The sequence below is a fragment of the Phaethon aethereus genome (genome assembly GCF_964289735.1).
Source record: "Phaethon aethereus genome assembly, chromosome: 3".
Taxonomy (NCBI): domain Eukaryota; kingdom Metazoa; phylum Chordata; class Aves; order Phaethontiformes; family Phaethontidae; genus Phaethon; species Phaethon aethereus.
Window position 1 is genome coordinate 94028235 of NC_138576.1, and position 25430 is coordinate 94053664.

General features: G+C 37.8%; 1 protein-coding gene across 1 annotated transcript in view; it reads left to right on the top strand.

The window, feature by feature from the left end:
* LTBP1 (latent transforming growth factor beta binding protein 1) overlaps positions 1 to 25430 on the top strand; it is a gene marked incomplete at both ends in the record, with an annotated part of 200233 nt that overhangs the window by 45640 nt on the left and 129163 nt on the right. The window contains 2 exons of the mRNA XM_081997791.1: positions 5116 to 5291; positions 20690 to 20857. Coding sequence (XP_081853917.1) covers positions 5116 to 5291; positions 20690 to 20857 — 344 coding nt within the window. The remainder of the gene's footprint in view (positions 1 to 5115; positions 5292 to 20689; positions 20858 to 25430) is intronic.

The following is a 25430-nucleotide window of genomic DNA, read 5'->3' on the forward strand; positions in this document are numbered from 1 at the left end:
ACTGAATTGTAATAATTGGGGGGGGGATTTAGTTCTATTTTCATGCCTTTTGAACTGTCCTGCATATTTTCTTTATTGTCTCATAGTTTTAGAAAATGCTGGGTTTTCCTCTCCTTTTGACGGCTCATTGTGAGTTTGACAGGAGGTAGTGAAGAAGGAGTTAATTTATAGGTTTGTATAAAACAATTGTGTTAGCAATTTAGATTTTTTTTTTTTTTAAAGTATTGCTAGCTAGGAGCCAAGCATGGGAGCATCAGACTTACAGTAAATAAAATGAAGAAAGCAGCCTGAGTCAGGCTTGTCTTATTTAGTCTAGACAGTACTTCTCGTGCCAAACATTGCTGGTCTCATTTCTGCTTGCCAGAGTTACTCTGATACATCGCATTCCTGGTTTGCTTTTATCAAGCAAGAGGGCTTTCTTTTGCATGATAGCTGCAAATGTTTGTTCTCCCTCTGTAGTGCTGTTGTAACCTTATTAGTATTTATCGTATTATTTGTTTTTTGAAAATGCCATTAGACATATGTTTGTCTGCCTAGTGTACACTTCAGCAATGGAAAGTTTTTGTCGAGTTTATTAAGTTAATGTCAGTTTTGACCATCTAATTACAAACTACCAGATAAATTAGTGACACAAGCCCATGTAATGCAAAAATCTTGCGTAGTCTTGTCCGTTTCATGCAAAATTGCAAGATTGGAACTGACGATTGCATCTTTTTAACTAGTGTTACAGAGAGCTTTAGTAGTACTTGAATATTTTGTATTGCAGCAGTGCCCAGGGGTTCCGCTGAGTTGTGTGGTGTTCAAATGCGCAGTAAGCAACATGCTAAAGTTGGGAAGCAATAAAGTACCTTCAGTTATGGTAATGGTTGTTATTAATAGATAAGAACTATTTGTCTCGTAATATTAAGTATAATGGCCATGAGTTGATGAGTATGCCTTTCATTTCTTTGTTTTAAATTATAAAAACCTGGTATAGAGTGTCTGTGACCTACTTTGAGTAGCCTCTTGTGGGCAGTAGTAGCAAGATAGCACTAGCTGTTCCTAGTGGCCTTGACCCTTGAGTAGAGTTGTGAAGAAATCAGTCTATCCTGCTATTTATTTATTAATTTGGATATTCCAACACTGGGAATAGACAAAAATGCTCCATTCAGTGCCCAGCATTGCTACCCTAGTATACTCTGAACAGAGATTAAACTTCCTGAACCATTTACCTTGGGACAGCTAAATGCATTTGAGCATAATAGCAGGCTTGGCTTTTGCTTTGTGCTGGGGCCCCTGGCGCAGGTGATGTGGCTGTGGATACAGCACCTGGGCCCTCATGCAAAGACAAGGACCAGTGTGAGGGGCTCAGGCAGAGCTCCAGATCTTGGCAGGGTCCACCCTACAGGAAAGGGAAGAAGTAGTAGTACTCCTGGGCTGGTAGGAGTGTTGTCTGGCAAGCTGGCACCAACAGTCATAGCAACAACCACTACTTTTTAGAGGATTGACAATACATTGTAGTAGAGCTATTACCATAATTTCCAAAGGCTCAATAGGGACTGGGGTGCTGCTTGTTACCAAACTAGGCCTGAAATGTTTTCTTGTGGCATCTTACATTTATTAATAATTTTAAGTGGTGACACATTACTTGCCTTCTCTCTGAGGCTCAGGCCTCCTCTGTCTTCTGAGGTCAATTAGAAGGGATAGTTCTGAAGATTTCTTTCATAGGGATCAATACAAGGGAAAAAAATACCCCTCACTCTGTTGCTGAGCCCACTAGAAATCATACCTTCTTATTTAGAAGTCCTGCAGCACTGAAGGACCCCCTATGTGCTGATCTAGGAAGAAAAAACCTGGGTCCCTCACGAGTGTCTAGACCCAAGCCATGGACAGAGCTACGTGACTGGTCTCATATAGGTCCCATGATGTAGTTGGAGGAATATCCTTGTTTGTAGTGGAAGATGCAGCATCTCAGATAGGTATGCAACATCCTTTTGATTATGAGCTAACATCTTTAAAAATTAGGTCATGTTGAGAAGAATTTGAATATCAAAGGAACAGTCATAACAGAAGGATCTTGTAAATGCCTTAATGTTTGACCATGTCAGCTCCTACTGGAATTGCACTTCTCATGAACAAGACCAGTTGAGCTGGTTGAATGGCTGGCTAAAACCTGCTGACAGTTAGCTCACATCCATGCTAGCAGTGGATGTCCAATACTGGGCAACTTTTAAACATTTGGAGTACTTTTGTGTGTACCTGTACTCAAGATCTGTGATACTTGTACACTAAGATCATCGAAACTGAGGGTAAATATGCAAGAAAAAGGGTCTAGACAACTCTTAACTTTGGTTTCATGCAACTAGTATAAGCATACACCTTGATATAAGACTATCTTTTACTCTGTATTGAAACTAAGATTAACAACTCATACATCAGATGAAGGTGTTTCGTTTTGAAGAACTGGAGTTTCTAGAGTAAAGATTACAGCTTTCCTGTGTACTACTGAGGAAATCACTCTTCCAAAACAAAGCTCACTCTTACGCTGCCTTAACAATAATTAATTAATATTAATACTTAATGCAAACTAAATTAAGGAAGAAAATTGCAATACCTGAAAAGGAAGGAAGAGGCAACTTTTACAAATTCTGGTGGTAAAATTTTCACCCTCCAATGTATGACATTCCTGTCTTTGGTGGTGTGTTTTTTTAATGTTTTCTTTAAAATTTTATTTTAATTTCAAGTGTTATGATGGACTCTATTGTAGGTTGACAGGATTGGGCTACAGTGTGGCTGGATTTGTGGCAATATAAAAGGTAATGCTTTACAACATGTTACAGCCTTAACAGAAAACAGACAGTCACTTAAATGGCAGCATCTGTCTGTGTCTAGTCAAAGAAGATGACACCATTAAACTTAAATATATTTAACTTCTAATGGATTGCTTTAGTATCAACTTCTGAAGTATTTTGACCTCTGTTATGGTGACCTGCTTACACATAACATGGAAAGTTATGTATAGACCCTCTTATGTCCAGGTTCAGAAATGGATGTCCTTATACATAGGTGTTACATGAGATCTGTATATAAAACCAGGTTGTGCAGGAAGGATTGTAGTGACTTTTCAAAGAAATGAAGTTTGTGTATAAGCAGTACTGAAAGCAGTGACTTCAGCTTTATCACAGGCTGAGGTCTTCTGGTGACGCTTCTTACCAGACTGTTGAATTCTAAGCCCGACCTCCAACATCTCTGAAGCTTCTCTTTTGATCTGCTGGCAGGAAACCTAAAGACAAGTAAAACCTAAAGTACAGTATTCTCTCTTAATCTGGGGAAGGGACTTACCCTGAATGTAATGAGACTGTGTAAGCACTGTATTAGAAAATTTGACCTGGACGTAGTCTGAGGAGCTATGTTTCTGTTGTATGTAAGAGCCATAGAATGTCTCTGTTAATGAATGCACTTTTTCTCAAACTGCTCCAAGTTAACAAGAGCATCTGTGTAGGACAAAACCCCATTGTCTTTTCTAACCACAAATCCATTGGCTACAGCAGTTACTAAACATCCTCAAATAACATGACAAAAGAATGAGGCATTGCTTTGGAGATAGGAACTGGCTCGGGCTCCACATGTTGGAAAAAAAAATAGAATAATCATCTGACTTCTCACTCAGCTGAAACTCTTCAGTCCTACCACTGTGGGGAAGTGCTGCTCAGCTGTCTTCTGTGATGTAGGGCCCATGCCTTTATTCTCAGAGGACACTTTTCTACCCTGCAGAACTGTGGCTCTTTAAAGGATGGTTGTTACAAATCCCATGACTTTCCTATTTTTCCACTTTTGCAGACCACACTTATTACAAACCCTTCATTGAGAAGAAAGTGAGGGAGACTTACAGCATCCCGCTCCTTATGCCTCCATTTGAGCAAAGGACAATGTAGTCCTAGTAGCCACTGTTATTAGCTTGGTAATTAATACTCCTCTCTGAGGAATGTGGATCTCTACAGTGTGAGCTACACTAGGTTACAGCTTCTTGAAAACTTGCTATTAGTAGGTTTTTTACTTGAAAGTGTGCTATTACATGCTAGGCAGTGGAACTCAGCAGCCTAAGGCCCCAAAGCAGCTCGCGGTTTCCTTGCACGTGGCTAACAGCTGCGCGATTTGCTCCCTTGCTTGTTTATTGCTGGGTAGCACCGTGGAAGAGTGAAGGCCAGTTTGTTAGTAAAGAAATGGTTTGTACTGCTGATGGTGGCCAAATAACCATGTTTCTTGAGACAGGGAGAAGGGAATTTCTGTTGAAACCTTGCAAGGTCTTGTGCAGTGGGAAGCTTAGGTCTTAGAGAGGAAACGAACAATACAAGTAAGGAACTGGGATTGTCAATGAGACAATCATGAGCTTGAAGGAATCATCTTGTTTAACAGGAAGAGGAAATAGTTTTGCTGTGAAAGGAAGCCATGTTTTTGTGGGACATTGGTCAGAGATGTTCAATAGTGCAGGCAAAGAGAAAGTGGATGGGGAAAGTAACGTGGAGCTGGGAAGCAGAGGCAGACCTGGTAAGATGGGAGACAGGTTGAAAAAGGGGAAGAGGAGCAGTGCTCTGCTCTATGGCTAGGGAGGTATGGTGGGGAAGGGAACAGGTTTTCTGGGAACAGAGAGGGGAAAATCAGAAGGGCTTAGGTTTTACTTAACGTACCTGGTGTGAAATGACAGTTGTAAGAAATGGAGAAAAGTTTAAATGCATCGCTACTTCTCTGACCAGTCTGGAAAGCTCTGTGTACTAACAAAGTTGAGCTCCAACTCAAGATTTTGAGGAGGACTTTTTCCCCATTCCTCCCTGTTTTCTGAGCTGTCAATGATACTTCTCTTGCTTTGGAAAGGAGAAGGAAGGAAGCGATATAATCTCTGTAGCCTTTATTTGTTAGGTGCTTGTTGAGCTGACAAGACAATGAGAATGCTATATGTATGGAAATAGTAGGTGCTTAATTGGAAGCTAGTAAATTTCCCAAACTGTATTTTGAGAACTTGGAGTACAGATGGATTTATCTTGTAAATTTTTTTTTTTTTACCAGTAGTTTCTAAGTCTAATTTATTCATTCTTACATCATTCTGTGTCTTCTGGTTTTTTTTCTCTCTTAAAACAGGATGATACCCCTTTCATCTCAGACACTGATGATGAATCTTCATCATGGCCAAACACAGGAATATGTGATCAAACCCAAATATTATCCAGTAAAAAAAGTGATTTCAGGAGAACAATCCACTGAAGGCTCATTACCACTGAGGCTGGGCCAGGATCAACTTGCATCACCTTTTCAATGTGAGTACAACTGCAAAAAGCGTACTCCCTTCTTCTGCCCCTCTCCTCCTTTTTTTAAGATTTTGAAATTTTCTTTTGTTCACCTGACTTGCAGTAACGCTTCAAGACAGAAAAAGGCTAAACTAATTAAACATGAGATAATTCTTAGGTTAGCAAGCGTTCCAACATTCTGTATCCTGTTGAGAGGCAAAACAGATTTCCTGGATGAAGAAAAAAATTTGAATCTGATTCAATGCTGAAATCTCATAATGCTATTTCTAGATGATAGTTTTTCCTTCAGATAGAAGGTGCTTTGTGAGCACTTGCTAGAGTAGGCATAATGGTGAGTGTAGTCAGTGTAAGATGACAGTTCCCTTCAGTGTGATGGATACCCTTCTTGTAAAGCTGGAGTCCAGGATTCTGGTCTCATTGGTGCCTATTTTCTCTATATTTGATTTATTATGTGTTTATGAACTTCTGCACAGTATGGAGGCTGCATGAGAGTTTCTGCTTCATACTTATGAAAAAAGGATTGTGTAGGTGCCCAGCTTGTGGCCTTGGCTCATGCCCCATTGTGTGGGGAGCTTGAGGACAAGTTTTGGCTTAAAAGATGAAGAGCTTGATGAATTATAGGTTAGGTATTGCAGAGCGTCTGCTGGCTTGATTTGGAGAAGAGTTCCTGCAGTTAAATAATGGACTGATTAACATGGAGACCTAAGATATTTGCAGTCTCCTGACAGACTTCCTCTGCTGTAGCACAGAGAAATACATTCTGCTGAGGATTCAGGGAAGAACCTTTTCTTCTAAATCTGTAAATATGGTATCTTTGCATTTTGGCATTGCACATAGTTATGGTCTGTCCATTTATACTTAAATGCAACCCCCTGCTTCCTTTTCTTCAAGGGTGAGTTCATTGATGGTTAATTAGGTTCTTGGCCCTAATGGGAAGTACAGGGGCCAGCTGCAGGTCTTTTGATTAACATTTTCAGAGTGGTGAAGTATACTGCTTGCCAAGCACTACATCCCTTTCTTAGAAGCTTCAAAAAGACATTTAATCACATTGTCAACATCTACCAATAGTCCCTTTTGCAAATAAGATACCATTGTTTTTCTTCCAGCCAGCTGTAATTTTCTTCCAAATACCTGCTAGTACCATTTCTACTATTAAGCATTTTGATGTTTTGTGGTGTGGGATTCTCCTGTGTGGTGTGCCTTCTCCTGAGACTAGCTATTGCGATTAGTCATAAAGCTTGCATAAAAATTTTAAGTTCTTAGTGCTAAATATGTAATTCTCATTCATTATGCCTAATGGGGGAAGCTGTTACAATTGTTCATAGTAATACTTAAAAGTCTTTTTTTAAATAAACAAAATGAACCAAAAACCCACCTGGAAATAATGTTAAAGATCTTGACTTAAACATTTTTTGAGTTCACTGACTCATTCAAATTCTCAGGATGGCCACAATTCTACTCCATAATTAATTCTGTCTCTTTATGGCTACTATTGTAATACAGGTTTATTTATATGGCCATATATTGCTTTTTTCAAAGGGCTCATATCACAGTACAGAAGGAGAAAAATCAAGACCCATAAAATGGCATTGTATAATTTTAAAGTGCTTGTCTTTAGAGATTAAATGTTATTCTGTTCACATGCTTCTAAATAATCTCTTATTAAAGTTATTACACTGTAAAGCATCTATCTGATTCTATTTAGTCAGTACGCTGGTATATTTAAGCTACTGCAAATTAATCTTCAGATATCTTTGTGCAGAATTAGCAAATATTTAAGGATAAAGCTTTAGAAATTCAGAGACGTTTCAGGCAAATTAAAATGGCTCATGTTGGATAGGCTGACAGCTGCAGAGAATGTATAAATATGGTTTACCACCAGTAGGAAAATGGAATATATAGTGATAAAAATAAGCTTGCAGTGGAATTAATATGATCAGCAAAGAAAAACTGAAAAGGTCGAGATCATGTGGATCTCAACATTTGTAATGTAAATATCAAAAATACTTTACCATGTAGGTGAGTCCAGCCAAATAGCCTGCCTTATATAAAGTTTACCATGAGCTCTGAGTAATTCTCAAGGGATGCATCGCTTTCTTAAAAGTATATACACTTGAACTATAATCTGCCTGAATATTTGAAACCTCAAGGTTAAAAATCCCCTAAGAGTTAACAGTAGCAATGGTATCAGCACAGAAATTTCAACTACAGTTGAAATTTCAACTACAGTATTCTATTTGCAACCTAGTAGTCTATAAAACAGTAGGAAGGTGATGCTTTCAGTAACTCGGGTACATCTACCTCTGGCATCTTCCACTGCTCTCTGAATGGCACTGTTAAATCGAAACCACTAGTCAGTGTGAGCTGAGCATGGATCCACTAAACATCAGTGCTGATCCCCCTGGCTTTATAAACGTAATGCTGAAGACAATTAGTTAAAGGAATTCTATGCTGTTTCTAGGGGTCTAAAATGTATAAGTATATGATAATAAGCAAATTCTAAACTGAACATGTGCTTTCTGGAATTCCTTTCAACAGAGTTATTGTGAGAATTGCTTATTACAGCAGTAAAAGGTTAGGAGATTTTCAGTTTCACTCTATCCACTTCTGCTGCTAAATGATTCTTCAGAAAATGCATTTAAACATACACCTCGTTCTCCAGCCTGAAATGGTTGAGGGCTAGTTTGTAGTGGCATTATGCATTTTGCCCATCGCGCTGAAAAAAGTGAAATATATGCTTCTGCAACCGGTTGTCTGGTGTTGCCTGCATGTGCAGAATGCTTTCGCACACACCTCACAGGCTACAATTCCCAATGTGTACAATGATGATGCCACCACTTCCCTGTCCTCGAGGCATGATGTGAAAATCAGTACTAAGGAGCGCTTGAGGCAACCAGAAACTGCACTAAAAGCAAAAAGAAAACTCAAGAGTAGATATAGGGTACCTTACTCACAGCTGGAACAGCATTGTGTGAAGTAAATAAAGCATGGGTTTATGTAACAAAGTTGTCCCAAGCATAAATATACGTTTAAGAAGGAAAATGAGCCTAATCTGTTTATTCAGGAAGACAATACAAAATGTATGTGAATTTTGCAATTGGAAGTTGCGTGTTAAGTTTATAGAATTAAATAGTATGGAAGACTTTTCCTTTCTTTTCGGTAGATGGGGGTTTTTTGGCCTTCACCAAAATTCCTTATAAAATGCATTAAAAAGACTTGTCTCTATTTTAGGTAGAAAAAGAAAACATGTCTTCAATTTAAATAGTACAGGTTACATAATGGTTAGTGTATACAGGCTTGCAGCACCCTACTGTGGCTTGGTTGTGTGCGTTGTGGCTTGAAGCTGGGCCAGTATGCGTATATGGATATTAGACTTTCAGAATCTACACACGGTTCTGTGGGCAGCAGAATCTGTAATTCTGTATCTGTAAATCATTCTTTAAAGATGAAGCTGAAACAATCATATGAAAGTCATGTAACTTCTAACTATCAATATATCATATTTCCTCATATTTTACAACATAATTTTACTTGTTTTTTTACATGAAATAAGATTAATGTGGAAGAAAATGTCCTACTACTTAGAGTTGTGATGTGCAGAATACTCTGTTACAATTTTGGCAAACAATAGCTTTCCTACTATTGGAAGCATAAAACACTGATAACTTAGAGAAGCTCTTTTTTAAGCTCATACATAATTTACACATGCTGGTTTCACTGATGACTTCATAGGTTGATTTAAGCAAAAACAGGTGTCACTTTGAAATTCCAATTTAAACTATTTTTGTGAAATTGCACCATTCTGACTTCACTGTGACACTTACATCATAATAATAGTATTTCCCCATCAGTAAGTATGGGTAAACAGCTGCAAAATACATAAATGTTTTACTGTTTAAAAAAATGTATACAGACATATGACACATGTTGCATGTAAATGTATCTGTATGATTTGACATTCTACCACAATTCAGTGTCTGTTGACTTTAGGGGTAAAGCTCCCTCAGGTCTTCAGTGGGTCAGATATTCTTTCCACCCTTCTTGGTTTTTGTTTGTGAAACTGCTCCGCATAAACAGCAAAATAATTCTCTCACTGTCTTATCTTAACTAAAGCATTGCTTTGTGTTCTTTGTAACTGCTGCCTATGTATGTGTATATGGATATTGGAGTTGAACAGCAGTAACTTTTCTAAATAGAAGTTTTGGGAAATTTGGAGGTCAGGGAGGGATGTTAAGGCTATGCTCTGATTAAACAAGATATAGCTGTGTGGGCTATAAATCATATGAATGAGGTGGGTTAAAAGAGAATGAACAGTTAGAAGACCAACAAGCAGAAATAACTGAAAAATCACAACACAGTCTTATTTGGAGGGAATGTAGAGTCAAATTCACTTCAGTTACTCATGGGAACTGACATTCATGTCTTGCTCCTGAGGTGGTACATAATCAAATACAAATAAGGGAATGGGGTAAGTGTATAAATATCAGGGACTTTTTTTGTTTTGTTTTTCTCAAATGCAAAACATTTGCATGTGTGTTCAAAGCCTTTCCTCTCCTTCAAGAGGCAGGGGGCATTTTGCAGGGGCAGTCTAAAACATTTAAGAAAAAATTTTGGTGCAGTCAGCACCAGGGTCAAACACTGTGTTTTTTTTAATGACAAAACCCAAACATTTTTAGTAAAGCATCCTTTTCCTCTCTCCCATTTAAGAGCATTACCCATACTGCTATTGAAAGGCATGACAATTCCTAACAGCCATTTAAAGTTTGCGTTTGATTCCTGTGGGACTTGGAAACAAGCGGCTAAGCTCCAAATAGAAATTAAATGGCTTAATTAGATTCATGCTAATGCAGTTAACTCTGTCAAATCAAGCAGTACATTTACCTTGCTTTTGCTTTAAAAAGTAAGTGACAAATTTTGAGGGGAAAAAAACCCCAACACTTTAACAAATGAACATAGTTTATTTAGCAATTATAAAAGACTACGGAGTACTTTGAAATCCTTTGAGACAGAACAATTCTGTATAAATACAAACTGCTTCTCTCAATATACTATAGCTGCAGGCATTTTAACAATACTCTCTCTAAGCTCTCTTCGTGATTTTTTTGTGTATCCATAAAGGGCTCACAATTGAGGAGGCCAGTAAATCAGCACCCCAAAAAAAGTACTGTATTTTTCTCTTTGGACTCTGAAAAGATTTTATGGCCCTGAGCTCACCAGTAATTGAATGTCTGCGTGACAGTCAAAGGCTGCTGGTGCTTTTATAGGAACTAATTTAAATGTTACATTCACCCAAAAATGAATTATCATCTCTCTGCACTTTAAAATATGGAGGCCAAGACTGATAAACAGCAGTGTGTGGAAAAATGTTGGAAAAACAGATTGGTGATCTGGCAAATGGAATTAAAATCCGTTCAAAACGTGTTATAGCTAAGGGAAACACAGACTGAGACAAATGCATCTCAACTGCTGTGATGAAAGAGAATTGGCTCCAAACCCAAAGATTTCTCAAGAAGAAAAAGAGAAGATGCTTTCCAGAAAATTCTGTAGGGGAAAACCTCTATGACGTGTTTGAAAAACAGTAATTTAGCTGGATATAAAGACTGATTGAACCCACACAATTAAACACTAGAAGTCCCTTAGCCAGGCTAGCTCCAGAGTTGCTGTGATATGAGTCTTGGACACCAAGAATTGGTTCTGACTGTTGAAAGTAGCTAAGTCTGCTTTTACTCATAGGAGATGTGAAAGTGCTCTTCTCTCAGTGCCATCACTCATGCCAGAAGGAACAAACAAATGTTGACAAAGTACTGCAATAAGAAGGTCCTTCCATACCCAGTGAAACTGAGATTTCAGAATCAGTGACACCCTTATTTCTGTTGTCGACCCGCCTCCCCCCTTCAGAAAATTAAGGGAAAAAAGAGATCTTGGCTTCATGCAGTGCTGAGAGAAGATTTTTAATGGTGATTCAGCATGTGGAGAGGGCTATGTTCATTTATAACTTAATTCCATGGCATTCTGTCCTTTGTCACTGTTTACAGTTTGTTGACTTCCTTAGTGCTTTTCAGTTGCTTCCTTTCAGGAAATGGAATGTTAAGTGGATATACTTAGTAAGGTAATAGTAATTTAATTTTTATTCTCTATTCTTCCTGGAAGTGGTAAACACTTTGAGTGTGGAACCTAAGACTTGGTTTCTCATTTAAGGGAGTCACATATGCTGGGCAGGGGAAACTCTGCCTATCAAGAATTTATTTTCTAGAGAAGTAACACTTTTCCAACTTAACACTTGTAATACTATCACAGGGCAGGGTAAAGTTTGTTGTTGTGATCGTGAAAGGAGTCTTGGTAATTACCTTAGGCAAAATGCATCATTTCAGATGTGTGAGATCAGGTGGGAATGAGTCTCTTTCCCAGTGTATAAAGGCCTAATTCAGACCTTCTTAAAAGAGTCCTGTTGATACAAGTGGACAGTAGCATTTGTATTTAGCTAGTAATACTGAAGTGTGAATGACACCAATAACATGCATTCATCTGTGCCCACCTGAGCTCCTGCATGGCTGTAACCTTGTGTGTGAAGATGCTGACTTCACTATCAGAGCATGCAATTCCTACAGTAGTATCTGTGGTAGCCTCCATTGGCAGAAAATTGCTTGTGGTGGGCTCTGAAGTCATTGCTGCTTCCTTACAGCTGAGATAAGCATTGTGTTGAATGGCCTTCTGTCCTAAATGTATGTCTGTGTCTAAATGTGGCCTTTTGGCTCTTGTTCCTTTATCCCTCGAGTGGGTCCAGATACACTTTAGGTACCTAAGAATCTGGATAACCTGAATGGGAGTTAAAGGCTAGTGGGCCCGAATCCTGTGCTGGGTTGCTTGTAGCTGAAGTTGTCTCCAGCCCCAAACCTGAAGCATGGATGTGAACTCTCAAGCATGAGATTCTTGAAGAGTTTGAGGTTCTGTTTCAGAAGTGCTTCACTCTGAAAGAGACAGGCCATATGGGTGCTAATATTTTACTTGCTTAATTCCCACACAGATCTTTAGCTGAAGCACTTGTCTGCCTTGCTATCCTTAGAATTGCAGTCAACTAAGTCTTGTTAAACTCTTCTGCAGGACTAAGCTCCCTAAGGAGTGCTATAGTGTAATCATGCTGGGGTTTGGAACCCAGCTGTAGCGTAGAGTCACCCAGTTCCTCAAAGAAATGTGTCTGAGCCCTAAAAGGATTTGAACTAAGCAGTCTTATGTCCTCAGCATTTCCTGTTTAATGGGTTGGGCACATTCCTGTTCAGTGTGCTGGTTAAGGCTGCTTGCCCCAATGCAATTAACTTTTCATCCCTTGTACAGGAGACATAGGACTGATTATTGGTGTAACTCAGGGCTAAAATTTTGAAGCTTATCAGCATTGTATCAGTTTATGGATTTAGTCTACACGGTGGAATACCTTTAAAGCAAATAGACGAAAAACAGATTAAAAGAATTATCCCCCAGTAAGTTTAATTGAATAGAGTTGAGGCTATTCCATCAGACATCTCAAACCACACTGCAGTCACGATGAATTTATTTGGGTTGGTACCTTTTTCTCGTACATCCTAAACTATGCAAAGGGAAATTATAATTATATTTCTCATTACCAACTATTGATTAGAGTTTTTTAAACTGCTTTGAACATGGAAAATGGCTGTAGTTCAAGATAGGATGTTCATTGCCTGAAAATTGCATATAGAGAATCTTTGTAGTGGTAAAAAAGATGAGGACAAAAGGTGATTCATAAAACCTGCTGACAAAAATCCAAGATTTCAAATCTTAACGTGATTTCCATGTTATATACTTGCACAGGACAAAAATGTTTGTAATTACTGTGAATTCCTCTGACTTGCTCTACAAAGGCTGTGTCAGTAAGAGAATTTATCAGCAAAGGGCATCCAGGGGGCATACAGGTACAATTATGAACATCTTTCAAAACTATCTCGGCACTTGTGCCTGGTGTGAGCTCCTTTGATACTTTTCTTTCATATGGATGGCTGTCACTTAAAACACAAGCTTGTGTTGTAGACGGCAGAGAGTTTGTCAGAATCAGCCAAAATTAATGAAGAAAACCTGCTTGAATGGCGTGAGTTTTTCTGTAGTAAATTACTTTAAACAATACCCTGATTACCTTCATCTGTGTCTTAAACTGAGAAAAGAGAACTGAAGAGTGGGTTACTTGTCTTTCCTAGAATAGACCAAAAATTTTTGCTGTATTTTAGGTTTTTTGCGGGGAGCGGTAGGGGTAGTGATGAGGAATACAGCAGATGCACCTCTTATCTCTGCTGTGACAGGGAGCAAGGAAGAGATTGTATCCCTGTGATAATCAGGAAGGAAAAACGCTTTCCGAGATAACATCTCTTCAGTTATCTTCTTCCTTACCTTGGAAGCAGCAAGTCTTCTGGATTATTTCTTTGCCTATTTGTCAAGGATGCTGAAGAAGCAAGCAGAACTTAAAAAGAGGGTAAAGAAACAAGAGTGCAATAGAAGCAAGAAGTCTGAAAGCTCATTTCTAACTGGAGGGAGAAGATTGGTAGGAGCGTCTAAAGACAGAAGGAAATGACGTGAAGATGTAGTGACATGGCTAATCAGAAATAGCCACATAGAGAAGTGCATATAATAGCAACGGTGGCAATAAGAATGGCAACAAAAAGAATTTGTGGAGATCGCTCTTCAGTTACTGTCGTAACAGGTAGCTGGATTGTATTTTGCTCTTTGAAGCCCCATTGGTTTACATAAAGGCAATAGAACTGAGTACTTGAAAAGTGACAAAATATGAAAGGTTAAGCTGTATTAACTAATGAAATACCTGTAAGATCATACAAATGCAACAAAAATAAGGAGTTAAGAAATAACAAAGTAGGAAGAATGCAGGAATTAATTACATGCCAGTAATGTATTGCTATAGCTGTCTAGACATGGTAAAGTACAGCTTGACATATTGCCGCCTTGTTCAAAATGTTTGACTGGGTGGGTATACACACATACACCTGACCTCATGGGGAACTGTGGGGAGCACTTTTAAGCATCAGAGAAGGTGCTGGATCTTGGATGAAATAAAGCTGGGTCATCTTATTTTTAATTTCATTGCTATGTCTAATTTCTCCCAGTGCTTGTGCAAAAAGAACCAGTTTGAAGTGTACTGTAACATAGTTTCTGGAAAGAGCAAAGACACACACTGCCTTACCTGAAGATAGGCATTATATATTGAAGCCAAAGATGAAGTTACCCAGCAGCTGTGCCTTGCCTTTTTGAATCCATGTGGTTTTCAGACTTGTTTGTGCTTGTGACTGTTACAGAAAGAATAAGGCTCATATTCTGCCTGGTTTTCAGATGGATGAGGTTTGAATGCAGGAGGTTTTACTCCCATGCTCAGAGCTGAGTAAGAGCTGAGTACAGTCCTGCTAAGGTTGTGTAAGGAATGTTCCACATTTGCTTCACTGGGATGAGATCAAATCAGAAAGGGATTTGGGAGATCTGTGCCCCTTTGGCCTAGCCTGCAGACTGGTTCTGAGTATGAAGTATCAATAGTGCACTGTTGGGGGAGAAAAATAAGTTATACCACCAGAAACATTTTATGTAAGCTGATTAGGTAATTCTGCTGCTCCCCTCATTGCTGATCGGACATCAGCTGCAGTATTGTCTAATTTTGGACAGCTTATTTGAAGGAAAATGGGGACCAAGTGAGTGGTATCAAAATCAAAACAAGAAAGAATGGAAGTCTGCAAAATATGGCCTGTTAGACTGAGAAAGTTTAGATGTGTTTTGGTCTGGAGGAAATGAGACTGAGGGAGACTCACAGAGGCAGTCTTCAAGTATGTTAGATTGATCCACAGAGGAATAAGGTTTTGTCAGAGTTTGCTGTAGATAAGGCAGGGAAATAATACACTTGAATTGCAACAGGGGAAATGTGGGTTAGGTATTAGGAATACCTTTATTATGAGAGAGGCTGAAGGACCGGAATACATTCCTTAGGGAGGCTGTGGAATCTGCATAATAGAAGGGTTTTGAGAATAGGCTGGACAAACTTTTTGTGTAATGCTGTTTCATCCTGCATTGGGATAAAGAAGAGAGGAGAGGTTAGGTTATCTCTCAATCTCTTTCAGTCTTTCTATGCCTAGCAAGGGCTGTATTCCTCTCAATGTGTAAGAAATTTAGGGAAGATCTACTTCTGGTCTGTATGTGAATTTTTTTTTTTTCCTTAGCATTAGTAAATCTTCCAGATGCTGATATACCCAAGATGTATGATAGCCAAGTTTCAACTTGTTCTGATCTTTGGGAACTAGGTTTTTGGGGTTCTTTATTTGTTTTGAATTGATGACTAAATGGTGATAAGCTGTTGTCAGAAGTGTAAAAAGGCCATTTGACAATAATTCCAAGCTCTTAACTATTTTACTTATGTGGTTGATTTTAATAAAATGTCAGCTTTCCTTTTGGCTAAACAAGCATATCTAGTAGTAAGGATTAAACCAGGTGGACTGGTGCAATAACTGGGAGACACCTGTTTTAGGAAATAAGTAATTTCCTTCTGCTTCTTTACTTTTTTTTTCTGTCAGCATTTAATTAAGAAAAAAGAGAGGGAGTTGGCCATCTGAGAATTTAAAATGTCGACTCTATTTGCTGTTTAAAAGCTTTTTGGCTTTGATTGCAGAAGACAGATTTTCATTGCAAAGTTGTCCTCATGCATCACAGTTATCATTTGAAAACATGAAATTGCCTGAGATAATCTGTTGTCTTTGGGAAGAGAATTTAATTTTAAGATAGAGTGTTTGGGCCTGATGAGATTCCATGTAGGTACACATATGAAAACATACTGGGTTCAGTGCAGAAGTAGGGTGTCACAAAAACAGAGTAGTGTATATCATTCTTGGGGTATTAATGGAATTGCTCAGTTCTCTTTCCTCAGGAGACTTGCCTCAGGATATTTGTCATAAGTGAAGGTATTAAAAAAAACAAAACACACAAGCCCCTCTAAAAGTAGAGTCAGAAGTTTTGTGCAAGGATTATGGGAGAGGTATGTGTAAGCTCTACCAGCTGAGTCCACAGTATAAGCTACTCCTTGTGATTTTTATTGTGAATCCTTTTGCTTAGATCACTGTGAAGCACAAAAACATACACACAATAACATAATTTTTGACACATTAAAATGTTTTCTTCTCTTTGCCCCACTTGACCTATGTGACAGTACAGGGTAGTCATCTTTTCAACTGAATACCAGTTCTGCTTTCACTAGTGGTGCTAGCCTATTGTCTTCCTGCAAAACAGGGACATGCCACAAATCTTCTGAGATCCACTACAGCTATTGAATACAGTCTAGTTAAATCTTTGCAGAATGCTGGAGCTGTGAGGGCAACCATAAAACCAAGAAAAAAATGTGTTTATAGAAATTCTTCTAGAAAGAAATGAAGGCTGAGTAGCAATACAGACAAAGGGACCCAGGAGGTTGGGGAGGAATCCTTCCCCTTATACAACTCTGCCCAGACATGGCTCTGTGAGTTGTTGTGACCACCTGGACCTAAAACCTGCCTTGTCTTAACTCATTTATCTTTCTGCTAATGCAGGAAAAAAACCTCAGTTTGTCATGATGGGCAGTGGGGCAGAAGGGATGCTATGAAGAAATCATTTTGCTTATATTTTCCATTTCTCCTGCAGTTGTTGCTAAATCATAAATTTATCACAGCAGGAGCTTGCCATGTTCATAATATTATATCATAGTGACTTACGGAGATGGAAAGAAAATCATATACATGTGGTGCCAATTTTCAACTAAAATCTCATCACTTTGCCCAGGCAGCTTTGTTTCTTGAATCTGGCTCAAGAGAGTTTCACAGATTTTGGAAATTATGGGTATGTTCTTCCACTGATCTCCTTTGACAAATATATCTAAGAGTTCTTAGGTATAAGTGAGCCTGGACTACAAGACAGGATGATGGCGCAGTTGGCTAAGCTTCCTAGTTGTGAATTTGCTGCCTAGCTTAGGGATGAAGCTTTAGCCAGTATTAGTAATCCTGATTGTCCTATCTTTATTAAAACAACGGTCTGAGTTTATCTCTAGTTCTGCCATTTTTTCCGTATCTTTGCTATTTATTCAGTTCTTGTATCTTCTGCTTTTGTTGTCTTTCATTAGGCTCATTTATTTATCTGGTCTCACATTTGGATTTCTTCAGTTAAAATTGGTTTTGAAGAGCTTATGATACATTTCTGTGTATAGATATATAAAAAAAAAATGATTCCAGGTATGTTGCAGTGCTGTAGGACCATCATTTTTTTTCAGAAATGAATTTGAGATAATCTAAGTTGCAGATCTTGTCTTGTCTATGTCACAATGGCATCATCAGTGAAGCTTCTGCCATTTAAAGAGGAAAATAATCTGTATGCAACCTTAAAAATGCACTGTCCTTGTTTCATGCGAATTAGCCCAAAACCAAAAGAGGCCAAGGCTATAGCAGTAATGGACTTTTTCTGGCTTCAAATTGTGGCTTTTAACATCGATACTGCCAAACCAGCTAAGAGATATTGAAGGATATAGTTTCTCATTTAAAATTAAATCATCCCCTCTTTGGAGAAATTAAAAAACAAAAACAAAACAACAAAAAAACCCAAAACAAACTACAGAAGAGAAGAAAGGGAGAAGGATTCAAGGAAGTCCAAAAGTCTAACCTTGCAGAGTTTCTGCCAAAACCTTCCTTTCAGAAGGGTTTGTGGTCTGTTTTCAATTTAAATCTGCATGTATTATGCTCACTGTTAAGGTCCCTAAACCTTAGGATGTATGAGGATAGTACTGTCTACTTAGGTACAGCTACAGAGAAAGGATGAAGATAATGCCTCTGCCTTGAATTACCTCCTCATACACTGGTCAATCTTCAGCATCATTAGCTTTGTACCCTTCATAACTGTCTCCAGAAGAATTGAGGAAGTTAAAAGCTGTGGCTTGCTAGGCAAGGAGAGGAAAAGAATAGTTTCATTATAGTTTTCATAAATCTGAGAAAGATGGATAAAATCCTCCTATGTCAAAAGAATATGAAGCTGTCTTATTTCTGTCTCTTTGCAACTAGTAAAACAGGAATAGCTGAGCAATGAATTTGCTTGATAGCGAAAACATGGCTGGAAAACGATTTGAATATTTGTAGGGGCTAGGGCTTACATCATGTTGTTTTTCACACTTCTTACTTCCCTGAAAATCTGCATTTAAATATTTTTTCATGAATACTCTTTACCACTGTAGATACTGGCCTGTGTTTTTGAAGGTACTGTTCAACTCCTGGTCCTATGTTGATACTCCCAAACTTACATGCTAACATTTTCTCACCCAAAAGAGGTGAGAGGCAAATTTACAATTTCCATTCAGTCTCACACTAAGGCATCTCTTCTACCAAAAAATTATGCTATAGAATTTTTCTGGCAAAATCTGAACTATGTGATAAAAATTATTTTAAAAATATGAGACTTTGTTATAAATGTTGTGCCCAAATTTTGCTACAGCTCAGCACTCAACAACATAGTACAGAATACTATGAAGGAGAATTAAATCATAGTTTAGTTCCATGTAGACTAGCAAAGCCAATTTTTTTAAACTAAGCTGGAAAACTTCTGTGGGTCCCCCAATACTGGTTTTTACAGTGTAGGCAGGACTGACTTTTGTGACTCAACTAACCATGTTTTTTTAATTAGATCACATCCTAAAGGAAAAATGTTACTAAAACATCTGAAAATATAAAATATAAAATGCATTGGGCTTTTCTAGGAAAAGATATGTATAAAACTATGCAAATAAAATACGAAGATGGCAGTATTGCTTGTGAAATTGTGCTTAACAAAAGGGAGGCTTAGGAGTTCTGGCCTCAGCAGTTCACGATCCACTTTTGTCTGTTGACTGGGAAAGGTGTATTAATAATTTTCGTAAGAAGTGCTTGGCATCCAGGGTGTCTTCTAAATCAACTAAATCACAATACTGGCCTTTAATTGAAATATTTTATCCCTGCATCTGTCTAGGCTGCACTTTTTTTAACTATTGTTTAAGGAGAATAAGGTGGGAGCATCTGTACTACAGCTGCTGTTCAAATAGAGCAATGTCTTTACTGTAGACAAAACACTTGGCAGAATTGTTTTAATTTATTTGTTTATGAAGAGCCAGAAATAAGAAGGCTTTATATTCTTTTGAAGTGGGAATATTTTCTTCATTTTCTTGAGATTTTCAAAAAATGTTTTTCCAGAGGGTATTTCATAAACTAGGTTAGAGAACTATCCAGCAACTCTTTTATTTCTATGACATGAGGAAGAAGGAGATTCTTCTCTTTCTGTGCATCATTTCTTGGGATTGTTAGGTTTGATATGAAGTATTTATTAATAGTTTCCAGAAAGATGCTGTGATACATTTACAAGAACTTGCTGAATTTATTAGTAAGTGTGCAGAGGACAAACTGTTTTCTTTTTAAGTAATTGCAAATGGAATCTGTTCTCTTTCCCTAATTTTCCTAATGAGTAGTTTTAATCTCTTTTTTGTCTTCAGCTGTTAGATGTGGAATCAACTGCATCTGTTTTTAAATTAAACTCTGTAACGAGAAGTTCCTCTAATTATCTTAATTTAAAATTAATGTTTGCTCAGTCTTTATTACATTCACATTTTAAAAATGACTGTAAGGAAGTGTATATATAAAAAAAAAAAAGACTCGCCATTTTTTATCTTTGAGCTCAGAACCAGTATTTTCAAGCATTGATACACTCACCCTTTTCTCTGAGCTATTTATTACTTAAACAAAGGCTGACAGTAAAGCTCAGTCTATAATATGTAAATCCTTGTGGAAAAATAGTGCCAAAAAACTGTGAAAAAATGGGTCCAGGCAGCTGCATCACAAGGTTTGACCACTTCGGGCTGGGGTGCCAGGAGATTTGAGACAGATGTTTTCAGACATGCCGCATGCCTAAAACATTTCCAGGGGTCGAGCTACAAATAGTGACTTAATAAGTGTAGAAACAGGAAAAGTATGCAGGAGGACACAAGAGTTTATTCACCCCTAGGTGCACAGCGAGCCTCTCTACATTACATCTGCCTGTCAGGGTTGGCTATTTAAGCTGTCATGCCCTTGGTATTGCTCTTTGTCTGCCTGTGAATAAAGTGCAGCATTGTGATTACTAATCCCACTCCAGTGACTTGACTTTAAATGTGGTTTTGGAGCGGATCCCGGAGTTCTGTTTGCTAAGCTTCCTACTCCTGTTTCAGAGACACCACTGGAGATCTATGAGAGAGAGCACTGCAGACTGCCCTCCTCCTGTAGACCTGTCGCTTTTTTCTCCCCCCCTACCTTTTTTTTTTTCCTTTTTTTTTTTTTTAAGGAAATCAATGGATACCAAAGTGATCTGTTTATTTTTCTTGTTTTCTTTGCCTCTGCTGACAGTGGGAAATCACACTGGTCGCATCAAGGTGGTCTTTACACCCAGCATCTGTAAAGTGACTTGTACCAAAGGCAACTGTCAGAACAACTGTGAGAAGGGAAATACCACCACCCTCATTAGTGAAAACGGCCATGCTGCTGACACTCTGACAGCCACTAACTTCCGAGTAGGTAAGTACCCTGAAACTGTATTTGTCCTTAGCTGTCCTCTCTTGACTAACAGAGGGAGGAGATGTTTTGTTATTAATACCAGTTGTGCATCTGTTACTCTTTGTTTGGAGGGCTGTGCTGAGTAGGAACCATTGTATGTTAGACAAGCTTTCCGGTATCCTTCGGAAATGTTCCCAAAAGTTCCTTTTGTGTCATAGAAAAAAAACCTCCCATATTTTTCATCTGAGTTTTCAGCTGCAGGGCTACAACATGTTAAGCTGAAGTTTTTGGTAGATTTAATCCCTCAGAGTTTGTGTTGGTAAATAGACAAAATGTCAGCTTCCACAAAAAGTTCCGTTTCTTCTTTTTGCTTGTTGAATAGGTGTCAAATGCACATAAAAATCTAGCCAATGCAGTGAATCTGTCTTCAAAAAAATTGTTCAGGAGTTTCTTAAAACTACAATCCTTTTTAAAAATACATCAGCTTAAAACTTACTGCTCTGCTAGGAGTAAATCTGATTTCATATTTGTCATTTTTAGAAACTGAAATAATTTGAAGTCCAATTGAAGATATTGAAGCCTGTCATTTCTCTGTTAATGTATATTCCTTCTGCTTGCTCCATAAGAGTATCAGCAGTATGCCAGTCTAAACCCTACAACTGCTTGGCTGTGTCGAAACAAATCCTGAAAGCTATCTAGCATAAAGATTAGCATATTTTAGCTGTACAGTATATGATATTGGTAGGAATTTGTGTGCAAGTATGTCTTGAAAGCTAAGAGAAATACAGATATATGGATACATACCTAAACACTTTGAAATTTGTTTCACATTATGATATCCTTGATTGCTATTGGAAAGTATTTCGTTGTTATCCTGAAAATATCATAGTATTGTTTTCTAAAAAAACTTTAAAAAATTAATTATTTTGCCGATTTGTACTCAAAGAATGCCTGATGTGAACATTGTAATTTTAGTCTCCATCTAGTATAAACATAATGTCAGGCAGTGCTGAGGCTGGCCAATACTGCCCTTTTTAAAGCGCACTATATTTCAGGCTCTGAGGGAGGAAAAAGCTATTCCAAATTATTCTTCTTTTCATCCGCACAGACGATACAAAGAACAGTTCCTTCTCTTAACATTCTTACTTGACTATAAGACTGTGGGTGAAAGCTCTTGAAATGAGTAACAAGTTCCTTGATAATATGTTTGTTCGCATACATGTGTTTTGGACCAATGATAATAAAAACAGTGTTTTAAAAGAGCAATATGGCACGTTTTGGGTTTATGGTTGTTCTGAGGCATTAAAAAAGAAAAGGATTTTGTAAAGGAAAGTATCAAATACTTTAAATTTGTGTTTACTGTCAATACAGATTTTTACCAATGCTTCGGCAAGATCTACAGCTAAGTAAGTTTTTTGTTTAACTTCCTGACAACTGTGAAAGCATGGGGTTATTCTCCCCCCGCCTTCCTTTCATTTGACCTAATTTTTTATTGAAATTATGAAATGCTGAGAATGGGCAGTCATGTAATTTGTCTGCTATGTAAATCTGTGCTGTAACATGACCTTCTCTCAAATACTTGGAGGCTGGAAATGGACCTGTGAAGACATGTTCCACACCTTCCTTCCTGGCCTCAGGCCATGCAGCTCGTGATGCACTGTGTACAATAGGCTGCTAGAAATATTCAACAAAAGCAACCTAGGATAGTATTTGATGGAAAGATAAGGGAGTGTTATCTTTAAAATGTATAAAAACAAGTCGCTACACATGTATAGGGACTTCTAACCTGCCTGTAGCTGTCTTCCCTGTTATCCTTAAAAGACCAAAAGCATTCACCAAAGCTCTATGTATCGACATTTTTACAGAAGAGGAATAAGAGGTCTAAACTGTGACTTCAAGGCTCTCCAGTTAAAAATGCTGAGTGAACTTAACTTCTTAATAGCCAGAGAGGAGAGATCATACACCTGTAGATTTAGTTCTTTCACTGATCACAGATTTTCAGGAGCTTTTGAATCAGGGTTTAAAATATATACTACTGAAATAATTTTTATGTCTGTTCTCTAACTAGTGCCTCTCCTTAGCTTAGGCTTGTCCTGATAGAGGTGTCTTCTGATACATAAAGCAGAAGTAATTTGGGTCTTCTGAGATCATTTATTTTTGTTATAGTTCTAACATCTGTATTATGTTTTGCTTGTACTTTTTGCTTTTAAGTTCCTGTTCTAAACTTGTTTACTTACTGTTTATCCAAAATGCATGGAAATTCTTATTCTGATCATTTGACATTTTAAAAGTGCAACCATGAAACAGAATGTCATGTCAGTTTATACATATGTAAAGCAATGAACAGCACTTTTTCAGTTGGTTTTTTTTTTTTTTAAACTATTTGTTCTTTCTAAAACCAGAAAAGATAAATTCACATGCCCTATTTGGAAAACTTACTTCTATTACTAATAATAGATACCTACTCTGAGTGGGGGAATTAGGAAACTGTTTTGGGTTGTTAGGTCGTAAATGCATTTCTGTAGCAGGAGCAGTATTCTAGTACACAATGAATTTAGATTCACTGATGACAGATTGCAGTTAGCAATCACTTTGCTTTGTTCTTAATAATCCATTATTTCTAATAATGAACCAGAGTAAAATTTTGTGTTCATGTTTTAAACTTTGTGCTGAGCTTTGTGAACACTTTATTTTCAGAGAGAGTAAGTTACAGTGCCTGTACTAAAGCTAGTCAAGTTTTCCCATGGGTTATTTCAGATTCTTAAAATTTGCTCAGTTTGTCATTTCAGCTGAAACTTGGTAGCAATGAGTCCAGGCAAGGAACAAATCCTGTTTCCTGAAAATTTTATAAGATATGGATAAGCCATTAAAAAAGCAAAACCCCACAACAAGAACAGATTGGGGGGAAATGTAGCTTTGCAGGTAGCTGAGATTTTGGCTATTCTCATGAAGAGCTCTAGCACTTCAGTTGAAGGTGATAAAAGCTTGGTGTTTAAAAGGAAGGATCTCCGTAATTGCCAGTCTGCTTCAGTGAAACTTTGGGGTTTTTTGCAGTTTCATTTTGTGAATGGGATATGTTGTACAGTTAAACTAATCAACCTCCAATATTTCATTGGCTTGGAGAATGAAAGCATTTAATCTGAGTGGAAACTTTTGCTGAATAGATGATTCTCATTATTCTATTGTATTGATCCATGTGCAGTTTGTATCGTATTTCAGTCCTGATATATCTACAGAGACTTTCCTATGTACATAGGAAAGGGTGCATATAGAATAAGATATGAGGTTTCTGTCTCATTCACTGTTAAAGTTACTCAGTGATGTGTCCTGTTTCTCCTCAAAATTATCCCACATTCCAAAATACCTATTTTTGAAATGAATTTTCTCTCTGTAAGGGGTGGGAGGACAGAGACTAATTTGTAACTGTAAAATGAAGGAGTAAGGGATTAGGAAATGCCCAAATTAATGTTCTTCATGCTCTTTCTTTTTTTCCCTATTTTGCGTATGTGTTTAATTACAGATTTACATTCTATTTTTTCCACAGGATCCCTGCCTCATTCATTGCACAGGAATGACAGAACTTAGTAAAGGAAGGGGTCATTTAATACTTAGGTTTATATTCACTGTTCATTTGCAGCCCTGTGTCTCATTTAAAGCAGTCCATTCAAACTGTTATAAATGAGAAGTTAACAAGAGTTGCATGCTATTCAGTGGAAGTGCATATCTTTCTGTAGGAATTTTGTGTCTGAGCACTTGGCAGTATCTGTGTCAAACAGGGAAATAGCAGCATTCTGCAGATGGAGACCAAGGAGAATTTAAGAATTTTTCATGAGAACATAGGAGACAATTGTGGCAGAGGTGGTGATAGAATTATTACTCTGCTGTTCCCCTTTATGTTACTCTTTAACACACATCAGTATCTCTTCTTTTAACATTCCGTTCCCCTTTTCTTCTTATCCATTTCATATAGCCGGCACAGTTGTCCTTCCTCCTGGCTTTGCAGTGCACAAGCATAGTTTACTTAGGCCTCTACTGGGGATGACAGAATATTTTTGTTGTGTGCTTTCCCTTGGAAGAAGGGCAGATTTTTAGGAACCCGTTATTTCTTGTTTCATTGAATGTGAGTGAAAGTTAGTGTTTCTCCTACAGCTTCATGGCCTTTGTAGGGAACTGTGAGGTTGAGAATGTCAGATGTGTGTGTTCTCACCTGCTGTCTGTGTGAGCCAGTCTTCCTTGTGAGACTAGAAGAGAATGAAAAGATGTTTATCCATCCTCCTGTCTTCTCACCTATAAAAGGTCCATTTGCCTCTGGTCCTATATTAACATGTTAATAAGAATCTCCCAGACGTCATTTGGTGTCATGGTGTCTGAAGTGAAAATGTATCCAGTCCTCTGTATTTTGAAGGATCCAGATACATTTATTTAATCATAAATTTTAAAACTTTCAGCATAAATCAGTGATCTGCATATCATGTACCCTGTTGTTATAATGCTCAAATTATATTGCCTACTGAATTTGGGCACTCTCTCTATTGAATTTTGTATTAAAATTTTTTCCCGCTTTACTATGTTGACTCTGTATAAATGTTTTTGG